General features: G+C 33.2%; 1 protein-coding gene across 1 annotated transcript in view; it reads right to left on the reverse strand.

Annotated features, from left to right (window-relative positions):
* Positions 1–7,410: 7,410 nt before the first annotated feature.
* Not1 (CCR4-NOT transcription complex subunit 1) overlaps positions 7,411–14,050 on the reverse strand; it is a gene marked incomplete at its 5' end in the record, with an annotated part of 130,106 nt that continues 123,466 nt past the window's right edge. The window contains 1 exon segment of the mRNA XM_085825142.1: positions 7,411–7,767. Coding sequence (XP_085681268.1) covers positions 7,701–7,767 — 67 coding nt within the window.

Below are 14,050 nucleotides of genomic sequence, written 5' to 3' on the forward strand. Positions count from 1 at the left end.
GCGGTTGTGGTCTTGTATTGTATATGGTTCTATGTTGTTAGTCTGCTGCTGCTTTTTGAAAAATGTATGAAAATGTTGAGAATGAAAGTAGCATAAGTTACTTTGGTTAAATTAATATATACTTTTGTTAGATGACCTCTGTTGATATCTCAGGATGCAAGCGTACATATTACTTTATATTCCATGCTAAATACCTTGATACGAAGAATTTTAACACCATCAATATTTGTTTTTTCCCCAGTAACACATCTATTCACCATTACCAAACACATCTGTGAGACACTATTTATTGTAAATGAAGACAGTCTCTTCTCCTTTTAACTACACTCATGGACACAATCGTATTTTAGGATATTTTCTACTTCTTTTCCTTTTCTTTCTATAGGCCCTTTTTTTTTTTTTTTTTTTTTTCCCCTCTATTATTTTTGGGCCATTTATTTTAAATTTTATTTTGTCCCATCTTTTCTTCCTGGTCTTTTGAACTCGTACAAGATGTACGAAGTTCCTTTTTACTCTCCTCAAATACGAAATTGCCCCTCTTTCTATATACCTTTCCTTCGCACCTATGCTTGATTTTTCGCCCATCGGTGCAGAAAGACTTAGCGGGTGCAAAACAAGACATCTGTCTACTCTGTCTGTCTGATCTGAAGTTTTCTGCAAGTGTTTTTTTTTCTTTTTTTTAATTAAAATATCTGTGTTGACACACATACAATTTTTGTATAGTGACTTCAGATGTGGATAATTTTCTCGAACACTGTCGTTTGTTTTACTGGCGTCGCTGAATGTTGCGATGAATGCATCACATTTATTGCGGAGTATCACCTTCCAGATTTTTCATACTGTTAATGTATACATCAGCAGTGAATTATTCTCCTCTTTCCTCAAATACCCTACGGCGATAAACAATAACCATTCACTAAAGATATTGCGTAAATTTCCACTCGTAATAATTTAAATTGCGAAAATCTCACAATTAGCACCTAAACACACTATTCAGAACCACAATTCTTTCGAAAGCGCGCCGTAGTATTCAAAAGTGGGATACGTTGTCTTGCCAGGTGAAACTAGTCGATATTTCCGTGACGTCAAAAATTCGAAAAGTGGGGTAGGGTTTGGAAATACGCCACCGGGACGGCGTTTCCATACATTTAGGAGCCATTCAAGCATTAATGATTCCGTCATCCACCCCCTCTCTTGGTTTCGAATCAGGACATCATCTGGGAACAGCTTTTCATTCTTAGGGGTTTTAGGGCATGTTTTCCGTTTGAAGATTAATAAAGGGGGAAGTTTGCACCCGTCTGCTGTTATTGCCAGCATTACTGTTACGCGTTGTTTTTCACATCCCGAAGTTTTGATGATAACTTCCTTAGTTCCCTTCTCCGTAATGGTGTAGTTACGAGGCATATCAAACGAAATTGCCGTCTCGTCAGCGTTACCAATTTGCTCCATTGAAAAATTCTTTTCCTTCCGAAGTGTGATGACATACCGCTGAAATGTTAATAGTTTTCCCTCAAAATCTGGAAGCTTTTGGCATATTGTTGTACGGCGTCTTAGAGATAAACCCATCCGCTTCATAAACCGATCCACCCATCCACGGCTAGCCTTAAACTCTTGTTTCGGTATTCCAAGAACTTCAGCCTCCTCTTTTGCTTTATTTCTTATGGTGTCACTAGTCACAGGTTGTCCATTCTTCCTCCTTTCACGTACAAATTCCAAAACATTTTCTTCAATTTTAGGGTGTCTTCCTTTGCGAGGGCCAGTGAATTTCTTTCTAATAGCTTTAGTTTCAAACAGTGCCAATTTCTGTTGCCGCCACAAGCGAACATTGCTTTCAGCTACGGTGAACTCTCTCCCTGCCTTTCTATTGCCATTTTTTTCAGCATAAAGAATTACTTTATGTTTGAAAGTAGCGTCATATGACATTCTTCTCTGTTTGCCCTCCATTTCGTGACTACGTACTCTGCAGTTTGTATCCTCTATGCAATAATGTGTCAACGATAAATGTAGTCGAGAAATTTGGTTGACGTCATCGGCGAACTTTGCACTCGAATCTAATGCGCACCCCAATTTTGAATACTACATTTGGCCAAAAAACGATGCGCATTAGATTCGCGTAAATACGGTATTACTTATGTACGGTTAGTCGTTCATTTAGAATATGATAAAGAAGAAACTTTTGAGTCAAAGAGAAATATATTTACAAAACAATGATTCTTAGTTTCCTAGTAATTTAAATCAAGGTGCTGATGTTTCTCATGAATGTCAGATATTTTCTTAGACATGTTTCTAATGAAATTAGTATATAAACTTCCTTTAAGAAAGAAATAGACTTCATGAGAAAAATCTATGATAGTGCAAGTCAGTGATTCTTGGTAACTTCGAGAAAATATTCCGTATGAGCTGGGTTAACAGTCTCTATTCCCGTAGTATACTAAGATAAAAAATTCCATTTCTTTTCTTAATTTTCTGATTCAGCGTGGCAGTGTTATTGAAGTTAAATCTTCCAAACGTGGAAAACGTTATCAAATCAAACAATATAACTATTTAATAAAAATTTATTCCCAAATCTTTACAAGGCAATGTAAAAGATAAATAAGAAAATATTTGAAAATTCAGTGATTTGCAGTGTCCGTAACGTTAAAAATTGGTAATGCTCAAAGTTTTCAAAAGGTTTATGGAAACACGATACCATCATAGTCATCTGCAAATAACTTCCATGGAAACTGAAAACTTTATGCACAAAATTTACTTGGAATGCAGGAAAAAAAACATTAGAGGATTCAAAATGAAGATATTTTCCGGAATGAAATGTACAGTATTTCAGGAAGTATTCACTTAACTTCTAACTTGGTTGTAATGAGCATATGTAAGACACGAAATGCATTCGGATGCGAAAAATAAATAAATAAATAAATAAATAAACATTTAACTATCTGGCAGTGAATCAAATTTCGTTGGAAATGTAATGGCATGAAAAGCAGAAAAATATATCTGAGTAGAATACCTCGATGATAATATCTGAATATGTTTGTTTTTTTAAGGCGAAAAATGTCCAAACCCAGTTTGACACCATGCCTAATAGGATAAGGGCCGTTTTAGCTGCCAGGGATAGCAGTTTCTACTAATTTCGCACTCCTGTAAATCTCCAAAATGCTTACAAATTTAATCATTTTGTCTTCATGCCATACTGTTTACGTGCAATAAGTATATTTTTGTATTTGCTTTCCTTCATGGTGTTGCAATTTTAATGGTCAGCAGTGTAGAATGCACTGGCTCATTATTTTACCGATCGTATTTAAAAATACAGCTATTGAAAATGCTAAACCCGGAAAAAAAATTGTAAACTGAGCTAGCTGAAAATAACAGCAAGACACGATTGTCAGAAGTTCGTTTAATTAAAGATTCAAAGCTAATTTGCATTCTAGTGAGGAATACGAAAAGAAGCTATAGTAAAGTCTTGAATCAAAATAACTGGCTAATTAGCATGAGATACTTTACAAATCTAATAACGTGGCTCGTATAAGCAGTTCCACTACTGGACTAGTGGTTAAAGACTGTTTGTTGATAGTTTGTCCCGGAAATTAACTCAGGCGAACGTGCTGGCTGTATGGTTTTCTCCAATGTGCAACATAAATATAAGCCATCTTTCCTTAGGAAAAGTCCACCATGAAGAAATTCTTCCCCTTAGGCAGATAACCTACATGTGCTGTGCTACATTTAAATAATCATCCAACCGAATTTATGTACGATTTTCAAAAAGAAAATCAGACACTCAAGCCTAGTATAGTAGTTACACAGGAATATGATACATACAGTGTCAGCGACTGAATTACCAATGCCATTCACTTAATTTCTATACTTGGGCAGAGTTGACGGAAGGAGGAGAAGTTTAGGTGTTACACTATTGATTGACATAAAAATTAGCAATTCCACAGAGAAGAACCTTTTACATTTTTGAAATTATTCTACAAGAATTTTAACAAATTCTATGTAACATAACAAAAAATAACAATAATGTGAAAAATGAATGTAACAATTATCATTATTTATTATATTACCAATGATTAGAATTCAGAACTTGAGAAATCACAATGACTTTTAAAAATGTGTTTATTCTAAATCTTATATTTACATAAAAATATACTTTGCTTTGAAAAAATATCTTTGAGGATAATCAGTCCTTTTCAAACACAAAGAACAATTTGTTTGAGAAATTTACTATGCACTAAGAGCAACGAAATATCTTGAAATATAAAACATATTTAAAATCGTTTTTATTTGTTGCCTTTGCTACACACAGAAAAAGAAGATAAAAATCTTACATTCTAATAAATTTTGCTGCTGTCAAACATTTCTGTCCTAGAAGACAGCATGTTTTATTTAAATTTGAGATGTAAGCAAAGGTTCATGTTTTGGCATTTTTAAGCTTTAATGGCAGAATTTAAAGATTTCCCAGCCAGTATACTTGTAATTGGGAAAACATTTTACACATTATAAAAAACGAAATACAAAAAGTTTGACTCCCATATGACAAGAATTGAATGAAATATTTAATTTGAAAATTTGTAACTTTTAATCCAATTTTCAGTTAGCTTTGAGGGGTCAGTTAATAAATGAATTAGAATAATTTGAAGTTTTTAAAATTAAACGCCTTTCAATGATAGTCTTCTATGATTTAGTAATGTGTCTTTATTAGTAATATATTTAATTTTATTACTACAGAGAGAATTTTCACACAACTAATTTATTAGTTCCTATGTTTAAAAATATGCTATTAATATTCTCAAGAAGTTTCATTTACTTTAGTGGACATATTGCTAATTTTTATGTCAATCAATAGTGTAACACCTAAACTTCTACTCCTTCCGTCAACTCTGCCAAAGTATAGAAATTAAGTGAATGGCATTGTTAATTCAGTCACTGACGCTGTATGTATCATATTCCTGTGTAATTTAATAACCTTACGAAAAATTCCTCAGACTAGAAATATTTTTTAATTTACAAAATTTCATGAGATGGTTGACAATACTGAAGCCTGCCATTGTTTTCTAGAACAAGAATTCACCAAGATTGTGTAAATAAAATTTGTTACTTTTCATCATAACCTGACACAGCAATAGTATATTATCATTAGAAACCTTTTTGTAAACTAATATTTTTAGTTTACACATAAATACTATACATTTTCAATATGAAATACAGCCATTAATATAAATTCTAAATTTAGCATGAAATTTTTGAGTTTTATATTTTATAATGAGTTTTACTATTATAACTACAGGGACCACGGTAATGTATTAAAAGGTACATTTCATAATTTTTACAAAACTGATGTTTTAAATTTAAAAATGACATATATATTTTCCTTATGTAAAGCCCTTTTGTAATTGGAAGACTATGTCCATGATCACAGGTTGTGAAAATAAAGGCCACATAGGAACTTAAATACCATGCATACAAAGAAATTAACGAGTTCATAGCAAAGATAAAAAAGGGCAAAATGATAAGGAAATTTTTTGAGAAAGTAAAGAAAGTTGATAAAAAAAATGCAGGAAAGTATACATACTAATGTATCTACTGCAAAAACTGCCTTCAAAGTAACTTTTAATTTAAAACTAGGGAAAAAAGCATCTTCATTCCAAATAAAACTATTCAAAAAGTTACATACAATCATAATTTTGACTTTGGTAACATGAAAATTATCCATTAAGTTCTCACTTGATGCATTGGATTTCCTTGAACCTTAAATTTATTTTGTTACTCAAATTAATTTTGGCCCATTCCTTATTAACTCTTTACGAATTCTTATATTAATTTTTTACATCTCTTCTGACAGATGGTGCTATTCACTTTGCTCCATCTATTGCTTCTAAAATAAATACTCTGACGAATCAGGTTCTTTCCTGATGAAAACTGTCGGTTAACTATGCTATTTTGGTATATGACCTCTTTATGCACACCAAAAGTAAAGGGGGGGGGAACAATGATATACAAATTTTTACACTGTGCCTCAAATACATGTGGCCAAAATCTTGTGTCTGGTCAACCTTAAAATTGATACTTTTATTCGAAATCGATGCCAGGAGAAAGTTGCTATTTTACCTAACAGTGCCACATTTTTCTTAAACTAAAGCTGGATTTATTAAAGTAAAAATTATTTTTTTAGTCTCTAGTTTTTCTTTATCACATTTCCAACTTTTGAAGCTAGAAAATTTTCTGACTATATGTACAGTACAAAGTCCGTAATCCGGACCTCAAAGCAACTAACTTTTTTTTTTTTTTTGTATGCTTTATGCATGTGTGTTAAATAATGTATTACAAGCGGTATAAGCTAGGCTAAAATTATCTTTACTGATTCTAAGGCATTTCAGTTAATGTTGCATATTGCGCTGTTCCTTAATCTTCTAACTGGATCCGGCTTATTATTTTTTTGCAGACTGTTAGAACAATTTTACAAAAATTAAGCTTGGACTTTTGATTATGTCAAAAAGAGTTTCTAATTCTGGAGCTGCCAAAGGATCTACAAAGCAAAAGCATGCTTTGATGTCCATTAAACAAAAATTTGATTGAAAAATAAGTCGATATTCTCGACACAGCTATTACAGGACTTGAACAGTGGAACTTTGTAACTGAACAAGAAATTATATCTATTTATAGAATTAAAGAGAAAGTATTAGCACAAAAAACGAACCAACTTGCATTGAAAGAAATGTTTAATAAAGTAAACAAATATTAAGCTTTTTTTTTTTGTAAATTTTGATACCCTTTAGATCATAATTGCTCTTTATTTCATAAATTACGGTTTCATATTTTTAACTGTATAATTTCTGCATGCCATCTTACCAGATTTAAACTGATGATCTATAATCCGGAAAAACCCCCTAATCTTGAATTGCCAAAGTCCCGACGAGTCTGGACTAATAGGTAAGTTTTTTAAACACAGTAATCATATAAATTCAAAATTAATTAAAAAAGACAACAGAACATAAAGTCAGAATTTAACCAGAATGAAACTTTTGCAGAAATTTACCATTCACATTTCTTAAGAGAATCAAGCATTGAAATATGAGAAGAAAATGTTACGTTTCCCATGAACATATGGTGCGAAATTAGTCCGTTTTTGTTAAAAATTTTATCTTTTTATATATGTGTGGGAAAACAAAAAAAAAATGCCTTTAAATTCTGGAAATTGTAATTTTACTTATTTACATACAAAAATGATCACAGAGTATAGGCATATGTTGAATAATTCATTTCTTTATTTAAAAACAACAAAGCTAAATTATTAAATAATAAAGCTAAATTAATTTTCCCATTTTTTTTTCATTAAATGAGTTGGAAAAATAAGTAATTTCTTTAAATTCTTTTTAAAATTCAGTTGTGCATTCCCACAAAAGGAAGAAAACAAGAAAATTTTCAGAATTTATTTATTGCAAAAATCATTTTTCAAAAAGAAAAAACATATATCAACTACAAAAACACATAGATAAAACAAAATCTATAAGATTAATGTACATTGTTCCCAGCTGCCATGCCATTTAAAATGCGACACCATTCTATCACAAAGTTTGTTATTTGGCAGATAGGTTGAACACACAATTTCATGAATGAGAAAGAACTGTGGCAAGTGCAGCAATCCCTGCTGCATTTAGTCTGAGTGAGGCATTAATCACAGTTTTTCATTGATATATACACAGTTTTCATGAGCTCGTCTGTTCAGATGAAGGCTTTGGATGCATGCAAGACCTCGCAACTGATTCGAAAAGCCTGAAAAAACAAATGAATTTGGTGAAAAATAACACAAATCTTTCAGATGTAAATGAGTTTTTTTTTTTTTTTTTTTCAATACATGACGACAAAAAAAAAAAAAAAAAAAAAAAAAAAAAAAAAAAAAAAAAAGGTTTTAAATTCAAAATTCAACAGCATTTGATATGAAAATTGCTTGAGATTCCTGTAATTTTCAAACATTTGCTAATTACATTAAAATAGGCACTTAAAGGCTGCAGTGACCCCTGCCTCATTTACAACTGTAGTGTGTGTCATCATCACCACAAACAGGGAATTAGGGAATTTTAGCAAATTAGAGGATTCATTTTTTTCCATAGCAGTTGCCATAGTTATGAGTAATGGTTTGGGAGAAAGAAATGGATTTAAAATGCTATTATAAACTAACAGGTTAGGGAATTACCCAGAGCCACCCAGCTGATATAGTGGTTAGTGACACTGGCTGTCATACTAATCAGCTGATGCTCGAATTCCAGAATAGGCATGGATGGTTATACGCATACAGTATCTGTGTTGCAACACAGCACCAAAAACACATGCAAGCCAATATTTTTCTCAATGATAAGGGAAGAGAAGCTGGAGATCCTTGAACCAAAGTGAGGTGGAACTGCAAAATGGGTGGACCAAAGCAGAGGGTGGAACTGCGAACATATGTATGAGCAATGGTAAAATTCTAGTGTATCACCCACATTAACCTGTATTTGATCTATACAATAAATAAAGTTCCAAGACATATTTTGAATTGGGTATTTGCTCATACTAGTTTCCTGTTGTTGGAATAACAGTGGACAGTGGACAAGGGGAAAAGAAAGATTCAGAGAAACTAAATTCAATTAAAATAAAAATTTGTATTCTTTAACTTTTTATTGAAGCAGCTTATTTTTGTCTCTTCTATTATTAATCTCACTGAAATTACAGTTTTAGTAAACCTCTCCATTTTACTTTTTTCCTAAAACTGTTTGTCTGTCGATTAATTGATGGATGGATGCTGGAATTTTGTGCATACAGAAATGCAAATATAAAGAATCTCCCCCCCTTTTTTTTTAAAGCAACAATAATACCATCAAAGAATTCTGAAAATATTTTAACATAAAATTTATGTGTGTGGTGCTGCAAGATCATGAGAGAACGTGTCTGTGATTATTTTAAAAAATACTTGGCATAATTTACATGTCATAGATACAGAGGACAAAAGATGCGATGTTGTTATTGCCATGCTCAAACCTAACGAGATTAACCAAAATTCATTCTCTTACCACTTCTAATGTTAAAAATACGAATGCTCAGCCCGCAGGCAAGGTATCTATAAATGTACCAACATTTCCTTGTTGAATAAAACTTAAAATCTGAATGTCCCTTTAAATTAATCGTTTGAAGTTTACCCTCTGTAAATCTTGTTGACATCGTGCTTGGATGAAAAGTACATAAAATATTGCAAATAAAATTATTCAAAAACAAGATGAAATTGCCTTATTCTACATCCATATTTACAAGAGCCTTAATGTGGACACTATCTACAATGAAATCAATCTACTCGGCACCCATGTCAAAACTGAACTTTTCTGAAGACGAAAAGAATCCTTGCAATGCTGGCGTTGTGAGAATGCAGCCTGCCCTAGAAGTGTGTTTGCTATGTGGCTCCTTATCAAGCAAAGGACTGTCCCAAAGCATATGTGTACTGTACAAACTACGGAGGACCATACGGCGTCAACTGGAAATCTTATCCAAGATTCCCAGGATAGAAGAAAAACTAACAAAACCAAATCAGCACAAAATCCAGACCGACCATTAACCACTTCAAAAATTCTAACAGTAAAAATTTAACGCCTAAACTGACTGTTCCTATTCCTAACACAGCAATGCTTGCCCTGATGTTTCTTACTCTAGTACTTTTAACTGGGGAACATCAAGCTGGTACCCCACTATTCAAAATTTTTTGGTCCTCTCTTGAGCGAATTTGAATCTAAATTTTACCGATATCCTTTTGGCTATTATTCAAATTTCTTTTCAACCAGGTAATAACCAGCAAAAACTGCTCTTAGCCTTTAAAGCTGCACTGCCTCACCTCAGAATGGCTTCATCTGGTGCTGATAACACATACTACATTTTTAGAGCTATGCAGCTCTCCAATTTTCTTATCTACCGCAAAATTACCTCAAAGTTTCATGAATTTAAACATTATGTGTCTGAGAAAGGCTTTGATATTATTCTTATCCAAGAGCCTAAACTCCAGGCAGGGAGAGTTCCCAAGTTTGCTAATTACAATTTTCTTCATAATGGCAGACAAGCTGCTGGTCCCCTTGAAATTTGTTATGGTGGCAGATTTGTCTATATTAAAGATCCTACCCCTCACAGAAGAACTGATACTCTGAGTTTGAGCACACTCAAGAGGATCATTATCGAAATTTTTATTCCAAATGCACCCTCATTAATTAGGATCTCTGCATTTCTTCCTCCTTAAAAGGGAAAATGTGTTAAATTCCAGGAAAATTTTGATAAGCTGCTCAAAATTTCCAACAATATCATTATTGCTGGTGATTTAAATTCTCATCATCAATACTGGTGTTGTAAAAATTCTGAACTTACTGGTCGTGGTTACTAATTTTTGCGCAAGCACATGTTTGAGAACATCGGCCCTTCCACCATTCGAAATCGAAATATCTCAATGACAAATGGTACACATCACAAATGTATCACATTTCCTTGAAGAAATAACAGAAGTCATCAGTGTATGATTTTTGAAAAGTAGATGAGTATTTTACCTTTTTCATAGACATACTAAAACAAAATATCATAATTTCTTAAACTATTTCTTGAAAGTACCTGTGCTCAAATAACTTAGAAGAGTAGATGAACAAAATGTTTTCGGTCAGGTGCTCTCACTGAAAAAGCAGAAGCAAACCATAATTTCTCCCTGATGAAATCACTACTTTGGTTTTCTATGCAGTCTAGAGAAAAAACAGGTGCTTTCAGACACTCAAACTCACTTTTTTCGTGGTGCAAATAACGAACTATTAAGCCAAGCTACATACACATTGTGAAAAATTTTAAGGGAAAATCAGGAGAAAGATGATGTATATTGGGCTGGTGGGAGAACGGTCGGAAATTGGGAGTCTCCTGCCTAAATCAAGAGTTGGCAATTCTGTCCATGTGAACTCCAAACCTTTAAGTCTTCCAAAGTAAAACCTTATGTCTTAATATACACTACTTTATTCGTAGTGATGCAATTCATTTAGATTTAAATGTCAAACTTGTTGATGTCTTAAGACTTTGGTAAAATTTATTTTCTGAAATTGAACAGATTGATAAACATGCACTTCAGAACCTTCCTGCATATGACTCGGCCATTCTCAATTCTATCAAACAACTAAACTCTGTGACTGGACGAGAGTACAGCGTCTTCCTTTCATATAAAAAGAGACGCTCTGCCCAACAAGCCTCAGTTCCAGCTATAATGCCGATGATGACGGATACTGATGCAAAAGCTGTTGCCCCTCTTCACTTAAAGAGATGCTTATCCTTAATCTTCTTTCTTCAAATTGCTATCACTTCAGCTGCCTACATTCCAGAACTTCATGCATTATTATAATCTGTTTCATTTTATTATTACATCTATTACCAGAGATTAAACTCTGTCTATGATTTTTTATCGCATTATCATTAATATTGGTATTATTTTGATTTAACATCGATATGACCAAACCGTCTATTAATCTTAATTGCTTTCCTATGCACTTTTAATTTGTTTTATTTTTTCGGAGTACCCTAGGTACTCCAAAATAATTAATCTTTTGATCCTTGAATATGATAAGAAATACCAAATGAAAATAATTACATTTTGAAGAAAATGCTTCAATCAATAATCAGTGAATTGAATAGTGAATACCTGTAGTGTAGTTTTAAGCCCAGAAAATATAGGAATTTTGGCTTTAAAATTTCTATTTTAATTTCATGCAATGGTGATTTAAGAAAGTGAAAATTGTTGCCTATTCCTACTGCACAAGATTTAGTTACATTTGCAGTACAAGAACATAAAGCAAAATTTCCATTTAGCTGACAATAGTCAAACTGGCAACTTTGATAAATTGTATATGGTGAGACCATATCTAAACTTACCCAAAAGAAAATTCCAACAGTTTTATTAAAGAAAATTACAACAGTTTATGTTAGTATATTTTCCCATGATCTGGGTATTGACGAGCAAATGATTCCTTATAGAGGCAAGCATTCAGGAAAGATATTTTTAAAAAGGAAACCTATAAGATTTGGTTACAAAGCATGGATTCTGGCATCATCTGATGGATATGTGCTTCATTTTGATATTTATTCAGGTAAATAAACAGCTCCAAAATTATCAGAATATGAAGAATTTGGTCTTCGTCAATGTTGTTGAAACTTCCTCCAATCATGCTATCTACTTTGATAACTTTTCTATATTGTTTCATCTTCTCTGTCATCTCAAAAATAAAAGTCTTAGTGCTACAGGAACAATTCAAGTAAACTGCATACAAATGTGCCCACTGGAAACGGCGAAATGTGTTCGTAAGAAAGACAGAGGTTATTATGATTTCCAGTATAAAGAGAAAAACTAGTTTTTGTCTGATGGAATGACAATTCGGTTGTAACTGTTGGTTCAACATTTGGAAAAATTCAGCCTATAAAAAGTGTTTCCCATTATTCAAGAATGCAAAAGAAAAAAGGTTTTTGTATCTCAACCTCATCTTACTGAACAATACAATGCCAAAATGTGAGGAGTCAATTTATGCGACAATTTAGAAGCCAATTACATGATAAGAGTTCTTGGCAAAAAATGGTGATGGCCAATTTTACTAATTACATTGACATATCCTTGACAAGCGCATGAAAAATATTCTGCTGTAACAAACGTTTTCAGCCAAAAAAAAGTTCTCAATAAAGTTGAGGGGGGGCGGAAATGAAAGCAATACCTTTATAGCGCGGGCAGTAATCACCAGCCAAATCTTTGATTTTCTGCCAATGTTTTGGTAGTTTTTCAAACCCTTTGCAGCAAAGAAATTTGGTGGCTGGGAGTCCCCCCCCCAAAAAAAAGTTCAACCTCATTTTGGACATCTTGTGCAGAATGGAAGATAGCTCCAGCAACATGTAGCTGCAGGTGTGAGAGAAGGTAAAAGTCCGGAAAAGTGATGTTGGGGCTAAATGGTGAGTGTAAAAAAAGATCCCAATCAAGTCTGTACAGAATCCAGCTGGTGAATGCAGGCACATGTGGTCTTGTATTATCTTGATGGAACATAACCTTTTTTTGCTGGAACTCAGTTCGACATTTTTCCTTGATAGCAGCATCAACACGGACTAGCATCTCACTGTATACCTTACTGCTGAGGGTTTTACCCTTTTCCAGATACTCTTTGTGAATAATACCACAGCAATCCCACTAAACACAAAGCATTTTTGTTAGTCAAACTGCATTTGCGACGCTTTCAATGGGCTCACTGGGTGCAGACCAACTCCCTTTATGGCTCATGTTGTTGAAGTAAATCCACTTTTCATCACATGTGACAAAATAGTCCAGAATTTTGTCCTTGCATTGATATTCGAGCAGATTAGTGCAGACCTGAACATGTCTGCCCTTATCTGCTTGAATCCACACATGTACGTCAAGTTTATGAGATGCATACCAGACTTCATTACAAAGAATGCCATAACCACACTGTTTATAAATGAAAAATATGTAATATAGCTTTACATCAAGATTGTAGCAAAGCTTTTCATGCTTGAAACTTTCAACTGAAAATAATCTGTGTTTATAAAGCAATATATTGTAAACTTTAATATAAATTATTTACAAGTAAAGTGATTTGTACACAGGGTGCATCAGTACAGTGCTGAAAAACTTTCAGAAGAGACACCTAGATGATGGGAAACCACATAGGAATGCATGGCTAGAATACCACAACTAATAGACATGGCACAAACATCTAATGCCTTAGCAAGTTCTTGAGTGGTTGCATACTGGTCTTCTACAAGTTCTCGTATCAGTAGGCCGGCCAGAACGATCTGCTTCTTAAATGCCATAGTCCCTGTTTTTGAACTTTCAGTACTGAACCTTAACAATGTCATATAATACAGCATTTGTACCTGAAGCTGTACACATTATTTGGTGACATTCTGCAGCTGACTTTTTGCAACAGAACTGGAAGTAAATGATGGTTCTACTGTAGTAGCAACACAGTTCCATTTCACATAACTTGTGCTTAATGACAACAATATTTTTTTTTTACATATTTCA

The sequence above is a fragment of the Stegodyphus dumicola genome, chromosome 10, assembly GCF_044657685.1.
Source record: "Stegodyphus dumicola isolate Sdum_Otavi_A_Nest chromosome 10, ASM4465768v1".
Classification (NCBI taxonomy): Eukaryota; Metazoa; Arthropoda; class Arachnida; order Araneae; family Eresidae; genus Stegodyphus; species Stegodyphus dumicola.